Source organism: Petaurus breviceps, unplaced genomic scaffold (assembly GCF_028583685.1).
Source record: "Petaurus breviceps papuanus isolate PSGF00001 unplaced genomic scaffold, PetGlider_PUasm1.0 90255, whole genome shotgun sequence".
NCBI lineage: Eukaryota > Metazoa > Chordata > Mammalia > Diprotodontia > Petauridae > Petaurus > Petaurus breviceps.
In genome coordinates, this window is record NW_027187200.1 from 866,091 (window position 1) to 889,142 (window position 23,052).

Below are 23,052 nucleotides of genomic sequence, written 5' to 3' on the forward strand. Positions count from 1 at the left end.
GGTGACAGTCTGGTGAATCCAGGCAGGATCTGGGACCATAGAAAGGGATCCAGGGAATCTGAGAACCAGCCCCAAGTCAAGATGAAAAGACCTCTCTGTGGGTACTGAGTAATGATGGAATTGTAGTTTACTCGTGACTTAGGAGTGGAGGGTTTGTGTATTTTCTAATGATTGTACTTAGTGATTAATGATACTTAGTGACTGATGACTGAATAAGTGATTGATTTGTAACTTAGTATGCCCCAAGAGTGGAAGACTTTGACTACTGTACTTTGAGATGATTGTTCTTTTTTCTAAATATTGTGACCACTTTGGTGAAAATTATGTGGTCATTTTAAAGATAAGCTGTTGTGAATACTATATTGTAATTTTCTGTGATAAGCTGTAATATTGTGAATGCCGTACCTTGATTTTCTGTGAATGCTTTGCTTTGATTTGTTATGGAATAGTGTTCACTATACTGTATAATCACAACCTTAAAAGCTGTTCACAGTAGCATTCTTCTGGAAAGCTGCTTGTGCATGGCTTTACAAGGAGGTAATATAGGTATCATTTATATTCACATTTTAAGGATAAAGAAAGTAAGGCACAGAGTAATAAAATTGATAACCTTTTAGTTGATCAGTTTAAAAAAGATTGCAGAAAAGGAAATAGAACTAGCTGTAAAGGAATGACTAACAGGAAGGGGAAGAGGACTACTATTTCTGGTAGATTCACAGGAGAAATTCTATGAAATTTTTTTGTTTTGTTTTATTTTTCCTAGAGGGGAGGAAAGCAGGGCAATTGGGGTTAAGTGACTTGCCCAAGGTCACACAGCTAGTAAGTGTTAAGTGTCTGAATCCAGATTTGAGCTCAGGTCCTCCTGACTCCAGGGCCAGTGCTCTATTCACTGCATCACCTAACTTCCCCTATGAAACTTTTAAATAGCAATTCTACTACTACTACTACTACTACACAAATATCCTACCATTCCTGTTACAAGATGATTACAATCCTATTATATAAACCAGGGAGAGATAAAGCACAGAACTACAGACCAATATCATTTATGAATATTGACCCAAAAATTTTAAATAAAATCTTGAAAGACTATAGCAATTCATCCAGGAAATCATTCATCATTATCAAGTTGGATTTATACCAAGTATGTAAGGATGATTCAACAGTAGGAAAGCATTCAATATAATTATATTTAAAACAAAAACATTCAAAACTACATGACTATCTCAACAGTTGTAGAAAAGGCCTTTGAGATAACAAGACAATGCATTTATGCTTTAAAAAAAAAAACCTACAAAGTATAGGGATAGAGGGACCTTTTTCCAATATGATAAAAAGCATCTAATTAAACCAAAAGCAAGCATCATGTGCAATGGGGATATACTAGAACCTTTCCCAAAAAATACAGAATAAAGCAATAAATTTACTTTCCCCACTATTATTTGTTATAGTCCTGAAATGCTAGTGATAGCAAAAAGCCAAGAGAAAAGAAATTAAATGCATAAAGATAAGTACAAAGATAGAACTATCCATCCCTTTTTTTTTTTTTTTTGCCTTTTGGAGGGCATTTGGGGTTAAGTAACTTGCCCAAGGTTACACGGCTAGGTTTTTTTTTTGTGTGTGTGTTAAGTGTCTAAGGCCGGATCCGAACTCAGGTCCTCCTGACTCCAGGGCCAGTGATTTACTCACTGTGCCACCTCACCACCCTGATATCCATCCCTATTTACTGATAATATAATGATTTACTTAGAAAATCCTAGGGAATCAGCAAAGATGCTATTTCAGATGATTTACAACTTCCACAGAGTTGTAGGCTATAAAACAAAGACTCAAAAATCAAAAGCATTACCCACATAAATCATCAGCATTTCTATATATTACTAACAAAGTCCAACAGCAAGAGATGGAAAGAGAAATTCCATTTAAAGTTACTGTAGACATCATGAAATATTTGGGAGCCTACCTGCCAAAACAAACCCAGGAACTATATGAAAACAATTACAAAACACTTTTCACACAAATAAAGTCAGATCTAAATAATTGGAAAAACATCAGTTGCTTGTGGGTAGGCCAAGCTAATATAATAAAAATGACAGTTCTGCCTAAATTAATTAACTTATTCAGTGCCATAGCGATCAAACTACCAAAAAATTATTTTATAGAGCTAGAAAAAATAATATCAAAATTCACCTGGAAGAACAAAAGATCCAGATTATCCAGGGAATTAATGAAAAGAAATGTTAGAGAAGGCAGCCTAGCCATAGCAGATCTTAAATTGTATTATAAAGCGGCAATCATCAAAACTACTTGGCGCTGGCTAAGAAACAGAGGGGTAGATTAGTGGAATAGGTTAGGTACACAAGACACAGTAGTCAATGACTATAGTAATCTACTGTTTGATAAACCCAAAGACCCCAGCTTCTGGGATAAGAACTTACTATCTGACAAAAAACTGCTGGGAAAACTGGAAAATAGTATGGCAGAAATTGGGCACAGTCCAAAATGTCTGACATCACATACCAAAACTTAAGTTCAAATGGTTACATGATTTAGGTATAAAGGCTGCTACTATAAACAAATTAGGGGAGCAAGGAATAGTTTATCTTTCAGATTTATGGAGAATGGAAGAATTTATAACCAAACAAGAGATAAAGAACATTATGAAATGCAAAATGGATCATTTTGATTACATTAAATTGAAAAGTTTTTGCACAAACAAAGCCAATGCAACCAAGATTAGGAGAGAAGCAGAAAACTGGGAAAGAATTTTTATAATTAGTGTCTCTAATAAAGAAAGGCTTCATTTCTAAAATATATAGAAAACTGAGTCAAATTTATAAGAATACAAGTCATTCCCCAATTGATAAATGGTCAAAGTATATGAACAGGAAGTTTTCAGAGGAAGAAATTAAAGTTTTCTATAGTCATATAAAAAATGCTCTAAATCACTGTTGATTAGAGAAACACAAATCAAAACATCTCTGAGGTACCACATCACACCTATCAAATTGGGTAACATGACAAAACAGGAAAATGATAAATGTTAGAGAGGATGTGGGAAAGTTGGAACACTGATTCATTGTTGGTGGAGCTGTGAACTGATCCAACCATTCTGGAGAACAACCTTGAACTATGCCCAAAGGGCTATTAAAATGTGCCTACCCTTTGACCCAGCAATACCGCTTCTAGGGGTGTATCCCACAGAGATCACAAAAATGGGAGAAGGACCCACACATACAAAAATATTTGTAGAAGCTCTTTTAGTGGTGTCCAAGAATTGGAAGTTGAGGGGATGCCCATCAATTGGGAAATGGCTGAACAAGTTGTGGTATATGGACATAATGAAATACTATTGTGCTATAAGAAATGATGAACAGGCAGACTTCAGAAAATCCTGGAAAGACTTATATGAACTGATGTGGAGTAAAGTGAGCAGAACCAGGAGAATATTGCTCACAGGAACAGTCATAGTATGTGATGACTGATTTTGATAGACTTAGCTCTTCTCAGCAATGCAAGAATCTAAAACAATTTCAATGGACTCATGATGGTAAATGTCATTCACATCCAGAGAAAAACTATGGAGCTGGAATGCAGAGCAAAGCAGAAAATTTTCTTCTTTGTTTTGTTTTTTTCTTTCTCATAGTCTATCCCATTCATTATAATTCTTCTATGCAACATGACTAATGTGAAAATGTATTTAACAGGAATGTATGTGTAGAGCCATATCACACTGCATTCTGTCTTGGGGAGGGAGTGGGGAAGGGAGAAAATTTAAAACTTATGGAAGTGAATGTTGAAAACTAAAAAATAAATAAATTTTAAAAGTCAATAGCATTTCTATAGTTTTATAACAAAACCCAAGAAAGAGAAATACTATTCTAAATAACAATAAAATGTTGTAAAATATCTAGGGATATATAGATCTTCCAAAGCATTCAAAATATTGGTATACAAAATTCTGGTTAAAGAAAATAATAAAAATTATTTGGAAAAATGAAATATGTATAATACCAAATAAAATAATGGAAAATGGTAGGGACAAGAAGAGAACAGCACTTCCAGTCCTCAAACTATACTACAAAGCAGCAATCATCAAAACCATCTGGTATTGGTTAAACAATAGAGAGGTAGATCAATGGAACAGATTAGACAAGAGAGAATCAGAAACAATGGAACTCAATATCCCAGGGTCCCTAAACAAGAAGATGTAAACCACTTAGGAAAGAATTCTCTATTTGATAAAAACTGCTAGTAAAGAGACTGTAGAGCAGTCTGGCAGAAATTGTGTGTGTGTGTGTGTGTGTGTGTGTGTGTGTGTGTGTGTGTAGTATATATAAAACCAAACTGGCAAAGGTGCAAAAATCAGGAATAATCAATGTTGGCAAGGCTGTGAGAAGATAGACACACTAGGGAATTTTTGGAAAGTGTTTGAAATTATGCAAATTAAATGACCAAAATGTCCATAAACAAGTATGTGAAGTCAACAAACATTCTAAAGAGCAATTTTGGAACTAATTGGGCATAGCCTTTGTCTCAGTGATACCAGTACTAAGCCTATACCTCAAAGAGATCTAAGAAGAAAGGGACCTACATACTTAAGAATGTTTATAGCAGCTCTTTTTGTTATAGTAAAGATCTGAAATCTAAGGATGTGCCCATCAATTGGATGATATACTGGTGATATATGAATGTAATGCAATATCACTGTGCCATAGGAAAGTGATAGTTTCAAGGAAACCTAGAAAGATGGATGCAGAGTAAAGTGAGCATAGCCCAGAGAACAACTGATTTTCAATAATAGCATTATAGAGAAAAACAATTTTGAAAGACTTGAGAACTGTTTGATGCAATGACCAATGAGGATTCCAGAAGACTGACAAGGAAATGTGCCTCCTGACAGGCGGGTAATGGACTTAAGTTGAAGAATGAGACATATTTTGGGATGTGTCCAAATCTGGGAAGTTGCTTTTCTTAGCTATGCATGTTTGTTCCAAAGGTTTTTGTTTTCCTTTCAATTGGGGAGGGGAGGTGGGAAAAAAAGTGAGACAAATGCTAGAATTGCAAAAAAAAAAGAAAGTAATTTGAAGATTTTTTAAATGCACAAAAGAGCATAGAAGGACCAAAAGAAATAAGAAAACCAGACAAGCTGGACAGTTTTGAAAGTTAATACATAGAATTCATTATAATATTTAAAAAGAAAAGAAAACTACACATTATAGATATTGAGTTTAACGTGCAATTCTTTTTCTGTTCTATTATATATATACACACACACATATATATGAGTGTGTATGTATATATATATATATACTAATTTTTATTTGGCATGTGTTAAGAAAAAAATAAATTAAAAAATAAACATTGGAATCAGAATCCATCATGAGGAAGAATGTATGAGTACTATCCTGAGAAAAGAATGCTTCAGTAAAGCTGCATCAGCCAAGTGGAACACATTAAGGACTAGGTGACAACTTGTTTTTGCCACTGACATATCCCTTGATGTTCACATTGCTCCAGACAAATACAACTTATTCGTAAAATTCCTGGAATCCCTGCTCACAGGGAAGACATGACAGGTGTCTGACAGATCAGATCAAGCCCCCAGAAAGCCACAAAGCACTCCCTTGTGAGGATGAGAAGTCAGGACTCTGAGGTTACTATGACCTCATCTGCACATCTATCTCAGCACAAAGCCTGCTTTGCTTGCTATGCTGTTTCTCCAAATTGACAGTGGGCTAGTACCGTGTTAATTTTTTTTTTACTGGTATCTTTTGTTTTTACACCACTTTCATTTCCAAATATATTCCCCCTCTTTGTCAAATTTATAGCAAAAAAAATTTAAAGGCAGGGAGGGAGAAGCTCAGCAAAACCAACACATTACTGAGTCTGACAGCACATGCAAATCCACACTCATTGTCCACCTCCCCATTTCTATAGAGAGGGAGGTGCATTTTTTCAGCTCTTCCTGGGGCTAAGCTTGATTATCAACAGTGTTCAGGTTATTATTCTATTTCATTGATACCGTGGTCATCAAACATATTGTTATCCTGATTCAGCTTCAGTCAATGGGCTGGTTTCAAATTAGTGGCAGCCTCCTGCTGCTTGGGTCCAGGTGCTATATGCTCTGTGGGTAATTGCTGAAACCCCTGAAGCAGAACACCTTGACAGGTGTTCCCTTCAGGTGACAACACCAGCATGCTGCTCCCTCGAGTCCTTTCCTCAACCAGAACTGTGGGGAATTGCCTCTCCCCACCTGGCCACTCCTGAATGCTGATTGGCTCCTGCATCTACCCCTATCAAAAAGGGTTGTTACAAATCATAAAATAGTGCTCAACTGATCATCTCCAACTGTATGCTTAAGACACCTTTGAATCCTTGCAAATTGACTCTCATCCCTAAGCAAATTTCTATACGCAAGAGTTTCTTGGACTTGAGAGGGTTTAGGGTTATGGAATACCTAAGTGAGTCAGGGATTTCTACAGCCCCTAACGTGGTCCAGGCTCTTAGCACCTCACAAATGGATGAAAAGCAACAATTTTGTTATCTGGTCTCCTGGCTCCAGGCCAACATGTATACAGCTGCCAAAGTAATTTTTAATCAAACACATTTTATTTATTTAATGGAGGGTTGGGCAGGGGCAGCAAGGGGGAAGGAACTTTCTGGACCTGATTTCATCCATGTCAAGAGTTCCTGATAAGAAAATTCCTTCTTCCAAAAGCAGATCTGCAACAATTATGCAATTTAGGGTTCCAAAGAGTCTTTTAACCTTAGTGCGACTCTTTTAAATATTAGTATCATTAAATCATTCTCTTGCTCTAGAACACAAAGTAGTTCCTCTTTGCCTATGGGATCAAATCTAAGGTACTTAACATTGTATCCATAGGTATTTAACATTAGTGTTCAAAGCCCTTCCTCAACTCTTACCATCATGCACCCTTTACTCTGGTTAGGCAGATGTCTTCACAGTCCCATCTTTCTTCTTTATCTTTACTTATTCTATTTCCAGCCCCAACAGAATTCCAGATCTTTTCCAATCTACTTCTCTTCTTTCCATATGACTAAGGGCTCATTCAGTTCCTCTGTGAAACTCTCCTTTGATTAATGTAATTCCTTCTTTCAGTACCTATCAAGTTATACACTGAACTGCATTTGATTTTGCTATTTCACATAGGTTATCTCCTTTGCAGTTCCATTATAAGCTTTCTCTATGCTGAAACCATGCATTCTTTTTCTTTCATCCTCCACCAAGATTCCAACAGTACTCTAAGGATGCTGTAGCAAGCAGGACAGCCACACTCCAGTAAAACTGGGCACAAAGAGCCCATCTCAGTATTTGGGATGCAGACGTCTTTAGACCTGTTCATCTCACAGGTTCCTTTATGCTACTACCATACTGGGGTGTATGAGGTGTTCACAGAGACCTAGCTCCTCTGGTATGAGTGCCTGCCAAGCCCTTTTCCAGGCTGCTCCCCCACCTCAGGTGTTCAACTGATTGACGCAAGTCTTAACTGTGGCTACAAAAAGCCATAGCACGTGCAGCAGCCATAACCTCATAAAACTCCTTCAGTAGATGGCCTAAACCAGACTGAACCAACAGGCCTCAAATCCATCAATGAGGTGATGGGTGTCTACCCCAAGCATGTGAAGACTTCTCCTGGCAGAATGGGTGGATGAGAGCAATTTGTTCCAAGGGCCATGAAGGTGGCTGAAGCAGGTACTGTGGTGCTTAGAGCTTGGTTGGATATCCTAAGGTCACCCCTGTCACAATCCATAACTTTTGTCTTGTCACTGGACTTCATAACTCTGGAAGAGTGAGACTGATGATTTTGTGCAATTCTGCCTCGTTTAAATCCAATTAATAAGCAAATTACCCTGTGATATAATTGGTTCTCTTTGAAAACTAAGGACACACAACACACACAAAAGAACAGTACTGAGCCACCAGAAGTTACCCAATACAATGCTCCTTGAATAAACTATCTGCATAGTCAATGAGGTCATGAAGAGTCAGACATGACTGAAAAATGACTGAACAATAGTCCCAAGAGGCAATAAGTGTTACAACTCACTTAAGGCAAAGGATTCAGTGCAAGGCAGTCTGTGTCCAAGACAGCAAGGAATCGCATAAAGAACAATGGATTTACTCAGAGCAGTTGGGTTTGGATCAGTTCCCTCATATGTAAAATGAAGGGGTGGGACATGGTGGCCTTTAATATTCCTTCCAGCTTTAGGTTTCCAGGTTGATTTGAATCTCATCAGTCCTCTGGCTTCCTTTAAATCCTAGCTAAAATTCTGCTGTCTAGGGATGCATGGTTTTGGAGAAATCTAGAAGATGCACATGAATTGATACCGAATAAAGTAAATAGAACCAGGAGAACAATTTATAGAATAACAAAATGGTAACAACTTTGAAAGACTTAGGACTCTGATCGGTGTAATGATCAACCACAATTCCAGAGGATTAATAATGAAACATACTCAACTCCTGATATAAAAGTGAAGGACTCAAGAGTCCTTTAGGAGACGTTCACCAATTTTTTGGACCAGCAAATGTGAAATTCTGTTTTGCTTGACTATATTTATGACAGGGGTTTTATTTTTCTTTCATTCTCGATGTGGTTGTGACGAGGTAGGAAGGAGGATTTTGCTGACTGGAAAAAATATATTAAAAATATTCCAACTTGGGGCAGCTAGGTGGTGCAGTGAATAGAGCATGGGCCTTAAGTCAGGAGGATCCGAGTTCAAATCTGATCTTAGACACTTAACACAAAACTAGCCATGTGAACTTGGGCAAGTCACTTAACCCCAATTGCCCTACCTTCCCCCCTTCAAAAAGCAAAAAATAAAATAAAAAATTCCAACTTCTACAAGGTTTCCTGGTTTTCCTTAAAGTTTCTCCCTTTTCTGTTGATTTATCCCCAATTTATACTCTATCTTATTTGTGCGTAGTTGTTTACACATTGTCTCCCCCACTAGACTGAGTTTCTGTAGAGGAGAGACTTGGCTTTGGGCTTTCTTTGTATACCTAGCACTCAGCACAGTATCTGGCATGTAGTAGGTACAAATTAAATACCTGTTAGCTTACTAAATGGAAGACTTTAGACATGTAACCTCCCTGGCTTTAATATTCTCACCTCTCTTCTGCAAAATGAAGGGATAGAATTAGATCACTTTTGCTGCCCTTTCCAGCTCCATCAAACCCTATAATCCTGGTACTTTTCATCCTTAGAAGTTTTACATCACAACCTATTGCTTTATTTAAGCACTCAGTTGGCAGGAGAGAATATCTACCACATTCTGTCCTACTAGAGCCAAGAAAAAGCAATTGAATATGAATATGGGGTTTCCACAGAGAAAATTAGCTTCAGATCCTCTGAAAAGTCCTAGCAACTAACCTATAGCAGAATCCAGGAGGAGGTACCATCAGAACGAATCTCTAAACTACCCTATCCTCCCAACCAACTGCATCAAGTATTGCTTTTCTTCCCCAATTCATTTTTATTTAAGCCATTTCAGTACCTATCTGTTTAAGAAAGAGACTGCACTAATTCTTGCCCCTCCTCCCTACAATACTGTGATACTCCACTTTCAAGAGAAATTCTCCTAATTCTTCATTCCTCAGCATTCAGAAAATTAATCCACTGGCAAGGAAAGTAAGACACGAAGGCAAGACAGCACAGTGGCCAATCTCACTTCTGAATTTTGCCCACCAAGTTCCCATCCCAATTCCAAGTCAGAAAGATTGCTGGCTTTCCCTTTCCCAATACAGAAACAACTTTGCCCATGTATTTTTTTTTTCATCAGGATGAAGCTCACAGAGATGCTGAAAAATAGTAAGAGCAAGAGTACAAAAACTTTTTTTTGTTTTTTTGAAAGGCCTAAATTGGGATTCAAAGTCACAGAGCACTTTGAAGATTTTTCCTATGACAGGTACTGAATGTAAAATACTGTTGCTACACACAAAAAAAAAACACACAACTTGCAATGCAAAAGTTTTATATGATTCAAAGGAAAAAGTTACATTAAATAAGAGGTTGAAAATATCTGTTATAAAAACAATTATGAAACATTTTAAATTTTATTCTTGGAAGTTAAAAAAAAAAAGGCTCAAAAAATCAAGAGAAAATACTCAGGCGATAAAGTGCACAGGGAAAATTTGCCTCATCATTCTCAATCTATAATACCCAGAGGTTTCAAATGAAGGCCTCTGAACCTAGAAAAAAAAATAACAACCAAAGTTCTATTTTGTGAGCTAACTTCTCTTAATAAGGGGACTTGTTTCCCAACCCTATATACTCAAAAAGGGACAAAAGAAGAGGACCAAAGAGTTTCACTGAGGATATTTCTATAGTTTTTCTAGCCAAATTCAAGAATGGAAGCATACATAAAAATCATTTTCAGTTCAAATAAAATTTGTGTGTATGTTTTAAAGAATCAACCATTAAGTCCTTTTTGTCAGAGGAATAAAACAATCTGACAATCCCAACACTCAAAAACTAATTCCCTTAAATCCATCCATATTCCAGGGAACTAATGGTAGGATTCATAATTTTGTATATCCTAATTAGGAAAAATACATAATTGGGAGCCCTATAGAATATATACAATCATAAAACTTTGGAAGCTGACTTAGTAGCTAATGCTACTGTAATAGGTTTGGGAGTGAAGGGTTAGGGGAGAAAAAGTAAAAAATATAAAATATACATATGAAATTATGGTACTTTTACAACTGTATCCAAATCTCTATAGTCTAATAGGTGAATTCCAAACACATCACTTACATATAGGTTAAATAACGTAGTTGACATTAGGTAGCATAAAGATCACTAAAGATAGTGAGGGGGTGAGTGGATGGGGTTGGAATAGCTCAATATCATTGAATAAGGGCCTCAACATCAAATAAGCTAGGCACAAAACTTTATAACACCAAATTCAACATTTCAATTTACCATAATTTTTATAAAGGTAAACTGCCAATAACTATGTTCATATGTAAAAATCTAAATACATAAGCTTTCTAAATTATAGCAGTAGTGCAACATACAATGCAATCCCTACTGTCTAACTGTCTAGAACTACAGTGCAATACTTAACAAAAAAGAATTTTTGTGCCTTGATGGACAAAAACAGAAGAATTCCTCCAGGATCTGGGAAATATACAAAAAAACTTAACAAATGGTAGCAGTGGATTGCAAAGGAAAGAGCCAACTAACTTTTACCTTCCCCTTCCTGTCTTCCCATTTATAAACATTTTTCTCTGCTGCTTCCAAAAAGCACTTTCATTTTCCAGTTACAAAAGCTGTTGAATGACAAGTTATTTTTATAACATTGACATTTGCAATATTGTTTTCTATTCTTGATGTGTGAGGAAATCAAAGAACAAGAGCTGGCCAGTTAACATGTGTTTCACTTTAAAAGTAAAGTACTTTGGTGAACAGAAAGAAAAAAAAATCATTCAATGGGCCACTTCCATTTACTTGAAAAGGTCAATTTACACACAACATACTAAAAGTCCAAGGCTACCCCTCAAGAGATTCCAATTCAAAAAGTGTTTAAATGAGTGATTTCACATCTTTTGGGTTTGTGAGATAAGAGAGTAGGAATGGTTTGCAAGAGTGAACACAAACACCCAAATTTCAATATAAAAGTAATTGTCTTAAATCAAGAAAATTTAAATCATGAGGCAGTTTCTTACTCAAAAGCACACAGGCCACTCTGTATGCAATGGGCAGGTCTTGGTCCTCTGACATTTTGAATCCCCAGGCCCCCAGGCTTAGGGTATCTACTTTAAATGACTAGACAAACTTTTTTAAATGTTCTGAGAAGGTGACAGGATCTTTTTTTTCTTTAAAAGGCCCCTAGTCAATCATTTAGGAGTCTTAAGAATTCTTAGGCTTAAAGAAGACTAACTATGACTAATCACTTCTTTTGCCTGGATGATGTTCCAAGTTTACCAAGCTGGATAATTATAAAAAATGTTTTTTCATTATTAATAAAAAAGTTTGCAAAGTAATTACGATATAAATACCTTTATAGAAAACACTAGTATAAAAATTAGTACCCTGTAACATTTTGTAAAAAAAAAAATTATGAATACAAAGGTTAAGTGAATCAAGATTCTGTAAACTTTACGGCTAAGATGTTGTTTTCTTTCAATGCTGGTGATTCTGATAATCAATTTTTGGAACATCTTCCTTTAAAAAAAAATCCAAATATTTTGTAAACTACAAAACTGTAATTGTGAACAGGCCCCAATTAAAGAAAAAAAAAGTGTTAACAACATGCTTTCATCAGGAACTGCCCAAAGAACCTGGAAAAAAATATTATACCAATTCGGTGTTTTAGCCATCACAGTAAGTGTTCCGAATAAAGGCTTTTAAAAAAAATATCAGATGCAGATCATGTCCTGAATGATTCCTTAGGTAGAGCATGATGGCATGGGGACTAACGGGCTCAGAGACACACCGGTGCTTCCCGGTTGCTCTGATGAAGCAATTCTGTTTAGTTTGCCCACTTCGGCCTGCCAGTTTGGGACCTTCTTGGCCGCCATGTGACGCCGAGCATGTTTTGTCAAATGATCACTTCGCATAAATCGCCGAGCACATACGGGGCACACAAATTTCTTTTCTCCTGTATGAGTTCTGCGGTGTCGAGAAAGTTCATCTGAGCGAGCAAATTTTTTATCACAACCTGCCCAGCTACAGTTGAAAGGCTTCTCTCCTATGAGTGGGAAGGAAGGGGGGAAAAACACAAGTTTAAAAAAAGAGAAAACATTAACCATCTAAATAGGACTTTGGGCCTTTTATTTAATATCACACAAGTCACTGGGTCCCTCTCTGTCTTTTTTTCTCCAACAATGCAACAACAAAAATAGGGATGATAACAACAGAAATAGCTAGCATTTAAACAGCACTATGAGGTTTGCAAAGCACCCTAAACATCTCATTTGAACCTCACACCAACTCTGTAAGGTAAGTGCTTATTATTATCTCTGTTTCACAGCTGGGGAAACTAAGGCTGAGAGGTTAAGCACCTTGCCCACTTGAGTAATGGGTCACACAACTAGCAAATGTACAGTCAGGATTCGAACTCCAGGTCCAGCACTCTAACCACTGTACCACTTAGCTCTCTAATCCTTATACTATCCTATCTTTTTATTGTTGAGTCATTTTAGTCATATCTGACTCCTCATGACGCCATTCAGGGTTTTCTTGGCAAAGATACAGGAGTAATTTGCCATTTTCTTTTCCAGCACATTCTACAGATGAGGAAACTGAAGCAAATAGGGTCAAATGACTTGCCCAGGACCACCATCTAGTAATTTACTATTTCTAAGGCTGCATTTGAACTCAGGAGGATGAGTCTTCCTGATTCTGGCACTCTATGAACTGCACCTAGCTGCCCCAGTATCCTATCTTACAGGGTTGCCAGAACATCAGCCCTTGTGTCATTTCCTGTATGCATCTGTTACTTTTTATACTGTTACTGTATCTTGTGTCTTCAAATGTACTGGAAACTCCTTAAGAGCAAGAATTTGTTTATGTTGCTGCTTCACACCTTAAACATAGCTCAATAAATACTTCCTGATTAAAAGTACTGCCTGAACACAAAAAGCAAGGCATTTACATTATTGAGACTTCAAAGTTTCTAATTTTGATTAATTTAAATTTATATTTAAATTACATTTAAAATGGCCAAAGCAGGGGTGGGGAATCTGCAGCCTCAAAGCCACATATGGCCCTCTAGGTCTTCAAGGGCAGCCCTTTGACTAAATTCAGAACCAAGTCCCAAAAGGATTTGTTCTGTGAAGTTTGGATTTAGTCAAAGTACCTCCCTTGAGAACCTAGAGTACCACATGTGGTTACAAAGGTGGTTCACCCCTGGACTAAAGTCTCTTATGGGGCCACTAGGTGTCGCAGTGGAGTGCTGGGCCTGGAGACAGGAAAACTCATCTCGGGTTCAAATTTGACCTCAGACACTTCCTAGCTGTGTGACCTTGGGCAAGTCACTTTACCCTGTTTGCCTCAGTTTTCTCATCTATCACATGAGATGGAAAAGGAAATGCTAAACCACTCCTGTATCTCTGCCAAGAAAACCTCAAATTAAGTCATGAAGAGTAGACAAGACTGAAACTGAACAACAAAAAACAAAAGGTCTCTTAGGGAACTTTTCGAAGAACAAAGGGTCTATAATTTCCTCTACTCTTCAAGACCTAGCTAAGGCAGGAGATTGTAAATAGGCCAAGTTTAGCCTAAATTCCCTCAGGAAAATTTTCACCCTCCAATGCTAGGCTGCCTGTGTCTTTAGTGATATATCTACAGCCACAGGGCATAGAAAATATCCAGAGATACTTAAGTCCCAGGTCAATAACTGTAGAGTTGGAAGGGCTATTAGAGGTTATCTAGTCCACCAACCTCATTTTACAGTGGAGGAAACTGAGACCAGAGGAAATCACAAGTTAACTGCAAAGCCAGGATTCAAAACCAAGTTTTCAACTCTAAATCCAAGGCTCTGTTACAGCAGGCTCATCCATATTAAAACTGAATAAATTTACTAATTCTGTTTTAAGCAGTTGGACCTGTTGTCTGATTATTGTAAGAAGTATCTTTTTTATTTCATTACTTTTATGTTAGGTGGGCTAGGACAATAAGGAGCATATTGGAATAGATGAATCCCATCTGTAAAATGAAGGACCAGAATAGATCATCTCTGAAGAGTCTTTCTACTGTGAATACTATAATCCTATAAACCCTATATATAAAATATTTATTCTTATCCAAAGTTTTAGTTTCTTATGAAAACCCAGTACTCAATATAATTACCAAACTGAAAAATTTACCAATGTAGTATTATGGGATTTAGTGCCCTGGGAGTTAGACCATTAATTAGGATGTGAACATTCTATCTTGGAACATGCTCCAAAGGAGAGGTTTTAAATTAAGCTGAGGGTAGCAAGAAGAGGACTTGTTTTTATTTCCTTCCTACCCTATGCCATTTTCTTTCTGCCACTGATAGATGCTGGCTTCATGTACAACAAAACTCCATTAACATAAATTCTATATTCAGCAGTTCAGACAGAGGCAGGACTGAAGTGTGTCTTGGTACTATCACAGATGGTATCACAAAAAAAAATTTCTATAGGAATTATCACCTAAATATTTTAGCTGCATCTATTTTTAAACATCAATTTATGGGCTTGGATTAGTACTTTTATAATGTTAATCACCAGTAATTCTAATCTATGAAAGTAGAATTAAAATACACACGTTGAAATTACCAAATTGCATTGCCCTTTTAAAAGACTCTATTACAGACTGATCCTCCCACCCACATGTCCAAATCAATGATATTTCACCATATTTTCCCTATTTTTTTTTACTTAGGCACCGAGACTGTTTTTTGCAAAGGGTACACTTTCTAAAATGCAAAATATCCATGAGGTGGAAGAAGTGGATAGTATTTTATATGTTATAGTACCAAATGTCTTATATGCTATAGTACCAAGTACAGTTTAAAAAAAAAAAAAGGTTGTTCACCATTCCTATCAACTGGAGTCACTCTGGTACTAAAACTAATGCTTATAACTAGTGCCTTAACAACAAGAAACATCCTGAAGTGTCTTCAGAATCATAAATTATCAAAAGCTCCATGAAGAATAGGGACTCATTTCTTTTATAACTTTTCTATCTCTCCCAACACAAAGCACAATGCTCTACACAAAGCAGGAATTTAATATATGTTGAATTTACACTTTTTAAAAAACCCACAAAACTTAAAAGTGGTGCTTGGTACAGCTTTGAAAATAGCTAGTTCCTAAGAACATTAATAAAATCTGAGTTGAAAGGAACTTCAGACATCACTCAATCTAACCCACACTTTAGTTTCTAAACATTTTTGTATCATGGATCCCTTTGGCCATCTGGTAGACCTGGTTACAGAACAGTGTTTTAAAATAATTGAACAAAATGTTAATTTTCAGTTGGAGAGGTTAATGAAAATGATTATGTCATTTCTTTTCCCATCCAAGTTCAGAGTCCCTAAAACCTTTCCATGGTCTCCTTAGGGATCTCTGGATCCCAAGTTAAGAACCCCTGACCTAAATTTTAAGTGTTTATCCAGCCACTAATGATCAACAATCAGTTAAATCAGAATGCCCTTCTGCTTCGGTATCATTATTTTGGCAGTGGAAGAACAAGACCCACAAATCAGCCATATTATGTAGCATTCCTTTATACACTCACATTTTCCCATCAAAAAAGATTAGGGCAATATGGCTGGAAATTTAGGCAACATTCAGCTTTCCTATATACATACTGACCAGTGTGAGTACGAAGATGGGCCTTGAGGTGGGAACTTTTGAAGTAAGTTTTCCGGCATCCTGGAAAGTCACAAACATAGTTTCTTCTTCGGGAAAAGTCTACTGAAGGGACACAGTTCTGACTGGGTGTAATGAAGACAGGAGCAGGGGCAAGAGGGAGTAACTTGGTATTCCCCAGAGTCATGACATTTGGTTGGCAAGATGCTGGCTGTGGGAGGGCAGCCTGGGGGAAGACCAACATAAGAGCTCCTTGAGGCACCGATGTTCCCATGAGCAGAGGCTGAGAAATCGGAGCAGTCTGGGGTAAAATGGGCTTAATGGGTGCTGGGCTTGTCTGGGAAGGAGGTTTCAAGAAAGCTGAAACCATTCCAGCACTCTGACCAGTAACAGGGATCATTTGGCAGAGGACAGGGGAAGGATGGATGGGAACAGGGACAGAAATATAAGAGGCAGTTTTCCTTGGGGCATCACTGTCACTATTCTTTGGTGAGTTGGTCTGTGTTGCGATGGGCCATACCCCCTGTTGTCCTTTATCAGAAAGAGAAGAACCAGAACTTTGTAAACGAGGGGAACATGGGACTAGATTAGCATGGTTTAAACCATTCTCAAGGTGCAAGGCCTGAAAAGCTTCAGAAATTCTTGAGTGGTGAGTTTCCTTCAGGCCTATGGAATTTCTGTTGCCTGAAACACCTTCCATTTCTCCTTGGGTTGCAGGAATGTGAGGGGAAGCAGAACTGTGCCCAGTGTGGCGGATCACACTGGTTACCATGGCTTTGTAGGGCTGAAGAGAAGCTGGCTCTGGCACCTCTGACTTCTGACTGGGCAGCCCTGACTCCATCTTCATTCTTGACAATTTGGCTACCAAAACAGAAGTCATATTTGCAGAGGGAGCCGAATAGATTGCTTGGCCTGTTCCCGTTTGGGAAGCAGTGACTTGGGAGGGAAGAAGCAATGAAGTAGATGGTTCAAGAAGATCAGGACTGTGAGGAGGAGTCATGCACTGAAAAGAAAAGAAAGAACAGATAAGGCAAGGTATGAAAAAGCTATCATAGAGGCTTGGGGTTGATTTTAAAGGATATACATTTAAAATATGTTTCTATATGCTGAAGATGTAAACAAAATGATTTAAATATTCTATGAAACAAATGGCTTAAAAAGCCTAAATGAGTTGACCAAGTTTACAGACTCCAGTAAAGTCTCAGTGTACAAGCCCCCTCATAATCTCATAGTAGCAGTGACAGGCAGAACTATAACCAAAGCCCCTTCATTCACCAGCTTCTTTCACGTTTTCTACCTAAACATCCATTCTCTCTTCCCATCCACTTCAAACAGTACAACATGCCCAAACAGTGCAAATCGATTCACAGGAGTACAGGCTTCCCTTGTTCTTTCCTTTTTCTCAGATCATGCAACTTCAGATGTACACAGTGAAACAATGTAATTTCTTCAATTAGACTTAACAATTTGTTTTGTTTTGTTTGCTTTTTGGAGGGCCAATGGGGTTAAATGACTTGTCCAAGGTCACATGGCTAGTTTTTGTGTTAAGTGTCTGAGGCCACATTTGAACTCCTGACTCCAGGGCCAGTGCTCTATTCACTATGACATTTGTTACATTGAGATTCTTATAAACAAAATTCCAACTGGAGCCTCAATCCATTAGACATCACTCTTCTGAGACAGGCATGATTATACTAGAGGCACCAAACTCTTTAGAAAACTGCCTCCCTGTATCATTTTTTCCATTCCCTGTTGTTCTGTACCCAGTAAAAGTTTAAAGGGTCTCTGAAACACTGCCATCATTTTTGTAGTCTTGTCCCACCAACTACTGACCCAGTCCACTTCCTATACTTTTTCCTCTACTGAATCCTTCATCACTTCTCTCCAACTCAAGGGCTTGAGGCTAATCTCACTTCTGGTAGCCACCTGGGGGATCTGAACATCAACCTGATATTTCACCCTTGCTGACAAAGTTCACAAACAAGTATATCTTCAGACAGAGCTGGAAGTAGCAGAAGATAGAACCCTTTAGAGAAAACCCAGGAAATATTTTAAAATATTCCTTCAATAAATGTATACATTTTCATCACCTAGTCCTACCCATACATTAATGAGAATTCCTTCAGCAATATCCAACAAGTAATCATTGACCCTTGTTTAGAGATCTCCATTGAGGGAGAGTCCGCAATCTCCTTTGGCAACTTATTCTACTTATGGAGACTTGTAATTTTTGAAATGTTTCAATTAAATCCCACTATCACAAACACTTTTCACAGAAACCCACTGTATCTACCCAAGACAAATACTTCGATATAATAACCAAGTTAAAATGGTAGCCACCCTCCACTAATGTCTTGTTCTAATGCCTCACCATGGTGTGGGAGTGATCCTGGACTTTGAAAGGCTACGCCCAGTAAGCCTAGTATATATCTGCCTTCTAAAGACCAGTCCAACTAAGGTAAGAAGGGCTCCTCATCAAGACTGCCACCTTCTACCAAGCTGCAGATCAATGGAAGTTCCCACAGTGGTACTGAAGTATTGAAGCCCAACAATAAAATCTAATAGACAAAAAGGCTGAATTATATCCACGCAACCATTTCAAGAACATGCCCCATCCCCATCTTCACACCTGCCCTGGCTTAAACCCTCCCTTTCTTACCAGGGTAGAAAGAGAATGGAAGTCCTTTGGTAACTCAGACAGGGCAGCTTCACCATGGAGGGCAGTAAAGTCCCCTGAATCAGAGACTGGAGTAAGGGGTCTTATCTTTAAGAGGTCACTTTTCTGGGACCTTTGACCCCAGGAGCTCATGCAAACGAGAGCTTCAACAGCTTCCATGTCTGTCTGCTCCAAGACACTACACGTAGACCTCTCACTGTCGTGTCTCTTCCTTTCCAAGATAGATTCACATATGTCCATGATGTCAGCCTGAAGAGAAAACAAATCACAACAATTTTGTGAGGCATTATGGTGAAAAAGGAACACTGTCCTAGGTAGAAACTTCAGCTTTGCTACCTACTACTTGGCTTCCTCTCTCGAAAAATGGGAGTAAGGGGCTTTTACTATATGATCTCTATGGTCCATTCAGTTTTATATCTGTTATTGTACAACCATTATCACACACATGCATGTACCCACCTACACCAGAACCCTTTGTCTATTACATGAAGCTAAAACAGATTCCTGTTCATTCCATTTTCTATTAAGTTCCTTTTTCTTTTAAACCACATTTCCTAAGTAGAATTTCACTTTCTCTTTTTAAAACCATAGCTGGAAAAGAAAAAAAAAAGGCACTTATGAGAAAGGCATTCTTATGTTAAAGCACACTGATTGGGGCAGCCAGGTAGCACAAGTGCACTGGCTCCAGCGTCGGGATGACCTGGAGATCAAATCCCAGGCTCAGACACTTAGCACCCACCCAGAAACACCTGGCCATGTAACCTTGAGCAAGTTACTTAACCCCAATTGCTTAGGGGCGGCCAGGTGGCTCAGAGAGTAAGAGCACTGGCTCCAGTGTCGGGATGACCTGGATCAAATCTAGGCTCAGATACTCAGCACCACACCCAGAAATAACTGGTCATGTAACCTTGAGCAAGTTACTTAACCCCAATTGCTAATAAAAAATAAATTTTTAAAAGCACACTGATTTCTAGAAAAAGATTTTTTTTCAAAATATGTATTTTAAAACCTCAACCACAGAAGTAAAAGCCAGATCCAGAGCATCAACTGGAACAACCATCCTCAGTGTAGAAGACTGAGCTAACCCCCTGCTAATGGTGAATTCTGACACATCCATCACCTTCACCAATGGGTACCAGTAAGCACTATATGGCACATGTCTAGACATAGCAATAGCCTCATTCAGGGGAGCTTAAGAAGAGTCCTGACCTTCTGAAGAGTTTACAAAGTTACTCTGGAGCATTAATAAAAAACCTGCTTTTAGCAGCATATCTAGGGGAAAAAAAATCTGTACCCTGACTAAAGTTACAGCATTACCTTGTGTAGCAGCAAGCACCCCAGCGTCCCCAAGGTGCCTGCTCACACAGGTTCTTGGATCTGCTTTGTTAAAGGAAAGCAACTCAAAATGGGTTAACAAGCTTACTTTAATCAGTCAGACATATATCCTTTACCTTGTTCAGGGGAAAAGGTCAGCACCCTGAACTTCAAAGTATACAGGTATAATTATCAAGACAGAAACATCAAGTAGACAGATTTCCAAACTGTCCAACCATTACATCCATACCCAGTCAACATCTGGGTTTCCACATTCTGGGTTTTTCAAAGCCGGGGGACTCTCAACAACGGCTTCCCAGAATTCAGATCAAATCACAGAACACTTCTCAAAGTGAGTCCCAAAACAAAGCTACACATCAGGGCTTATATAGCCTTCTCCTGGCTCAGAGAATGTAACAACCTTATTGACTCACTGGCCAATCAAGAAGTATCTACTGAAAAACAAGCCTCCCACCCCAGGCTCCAGGTGCACGTTAGCCTAGGGGCAGGGAAGATCTTTAAATCTGCATTTCCATTACACCTTGGGAGAGGTTTTTCCTGGTTATCAAATTATGAGCTCAAGAGCAGAGTCAAGTCTTAGACTTTCTTGGATCCCTAATGAAGAAAAATGAACTGTATTGGATATAATAGGCATTCAATAAATATCTGTTAAAGAAATACCCACTTTATACAATAATGCCAATTAACATGGAAAGTGCTTTATATCATAAGGTTTTTTTAAATTAATAGTATTTCATTTTTTCCAATTACACGTAAAGACAATTTTCAACATTCACTTTTTTTTTGTTTTTGGAGGAGTAACTGGGGTTAAGTGACTTGCCCAAAGTCACAAAGCTAGTAAGTGTTAAGTGTCTGAGGTCGAATTTGAACTCAGATCCTCCTGACTCCAGGGCCCATGCTCTATTCACTGTGCCACCTAGCTGCCCCCACAACATTCATTTTTAAAAAGATTTTGAGTTCCAAAATCCTGAGTTCCATTTTTCTCCATCCCTCCCCAAGAGGGCAAAGCAATCAGATGTAGGTTATACATATCTTTGGGTTTTAATATTCAAAGCTGGGAAGAACTATAGACACCATGTTATTCAACCTCCCCTCATTTTTCAATGAGGAAACTGAAGTTACAAACGTGGGATTTGAACCTGGGTTCTTTGGACTCCAGATCCCTCACTCTTTACACCACACTATCAAATTTCACCCTCACAACAACCCTGTGAGCACAAGGTAGGTATCACAGTTATTATTAGGTCCATTTTATAAAAAGGGAAATTGAATGTGGGGAAAAAAATTTTAAGTCACCCAAAGTCACCTTGTTAGTAAGTGGTTGGGGCAGGATTTGAACCCAGGTTTCTTCTAAATTTGAGTACTATACCAATATGTTGCCTTCCCAGAGTTAACTGACACCCATGTCAGTTAAATGATTTATACCTTGTTATGCAGCTAAGAAGTAGACCCAAGGAAGGAGTGAGGGGACTGGAACCCAGATTTCCTACTTTACGGTATCATATCCTTCCCATTCTATCTGGCCACCTTTCTTCCTGAATTAGGCAACAGCCCTCTCCTCACCATCCTCTCACCCCCTCAATACTCATATTAAGAATCAGATGGAACCTTAGAGACCCTGGAGTCAAATCCCCTCACTTTATCACAAAGGAACTGAGACATCTTTCAAACAAATGCATGAAATCAAAGTAAGCCTTTTCCCCAACACTAGCTTGTGATAAGACCACTAATCAAAAATTCTTCCAGAGGTTTCTGAAGTTGGAAGGACTAAAGATCTGGATCATCTAGTCCAAGACCTTTCCTCCCATTTTATGAAGAAATTATAACCCGTTGGGGGGATGTGACATACTCAGGGCAGGAATTAATAAAATCTAAGTTGTCTAACTGCAAATCCAGGGCTCTTTCCTTAAACTATAAGAACTACTTATAACCTCAAGCAAATGCTTCAAGATCTTGTTGCTTCCCCAAAGGGCCCCCTTTTCCAAGCTGTACTTATAACAGCAATAACCATGCTAAACTAACCCAGACATCCATTAACAGGAATAGTAACCTAGAACCAAAGGAAAGAAATCTGTGAATGTATCCTTTTTGCCTCCACACAACACAAGCATCCCCCCAAAAAAACCAAAACTCCTTTAAATGATCTTAGGAGTGTGGGGTGAAGTTTACAAAATCCCAAAGCATTTCCAATCCTAAATATAAATCCACATATTTCAGAACCACTATCCCTTTGTATTAGCCAACAGGAGGAAGCTGGTAAAAACAGCAACCTGCTGAGGGACTCCAATACTCCCTTGGGGCACCTGCTGGAGGGGAAATTGAAATAGGATGAAATGTCAGGTTTTCTAGAAACCCCTCATGGTATGTAAATACCTTTCTAAATTTGAGTTTTCTTAATATCTCTAGCTATTGTGAGTAGTCCAGCTGTATGCAGCTTGGGAGAGGTAAAGCTAGAAAGAAAGGTACATGAGAATCAGACTTTGGGGTTTTGAAAGCAGACAAAGCAATCTGGACTTCGTTTGGTGGAAGGCAACTATGCAATCCAAAAACATTTTTTAAGTACCAAGGCACTGCATGCTGAGCTCCGGGGGGGGGGGGGGGGCTAAAAAAAAAAAAAATTCCACACAAAAGAGCGAGTTTTTCTACATCAAACACCAGACACCCACCAAACAAAAAAAACAAACACAAAGCAAAAAAACAACAATTTAACAAGTTATACAAT

General features: G+C 38.2%; 1 protein-coding gene across 3 annotated transcripts in view; it reads right to left on the bottom strand.

The window, feature by feature from the left end:
* Nucleotides 1-23,052, bottom strand: part of KLF11 (KLF transcription factor 11) — a 51,970-nt gene that overhangs the window by 26,388 nt on the left and 2,530 nt on the right. For 2 of the 3 annotated variants that reach the window (XM_069107750.1, XM_069107749.1), the window contains 3 exons: nt 18,978-19,244; nt 16,322-17,321; nt 9,983-12,723 (listed from right to left, as the gene is read on the bottom strand). In XM_069107750.1, coding sequence (XP_068963851.1) covers nt 12,422-12,723; nt 16,322-17,321; nt 18,978-19,235 — 1,560 coding nt within the window. In that variant the 5' untranslated portion in view covers nt 19,236-19,244 and the 3' untranslated portion in view covers nt 9,983-12,421. Of the gene's footprint in view, nt 1-9,982; nt 12,724-16,321; nt 17,322-18,977; nt 19,245-23,052 lie in introns of those variants that run through there. The other variant, XM_069107751.1, reaches the window with a different exon arrangement.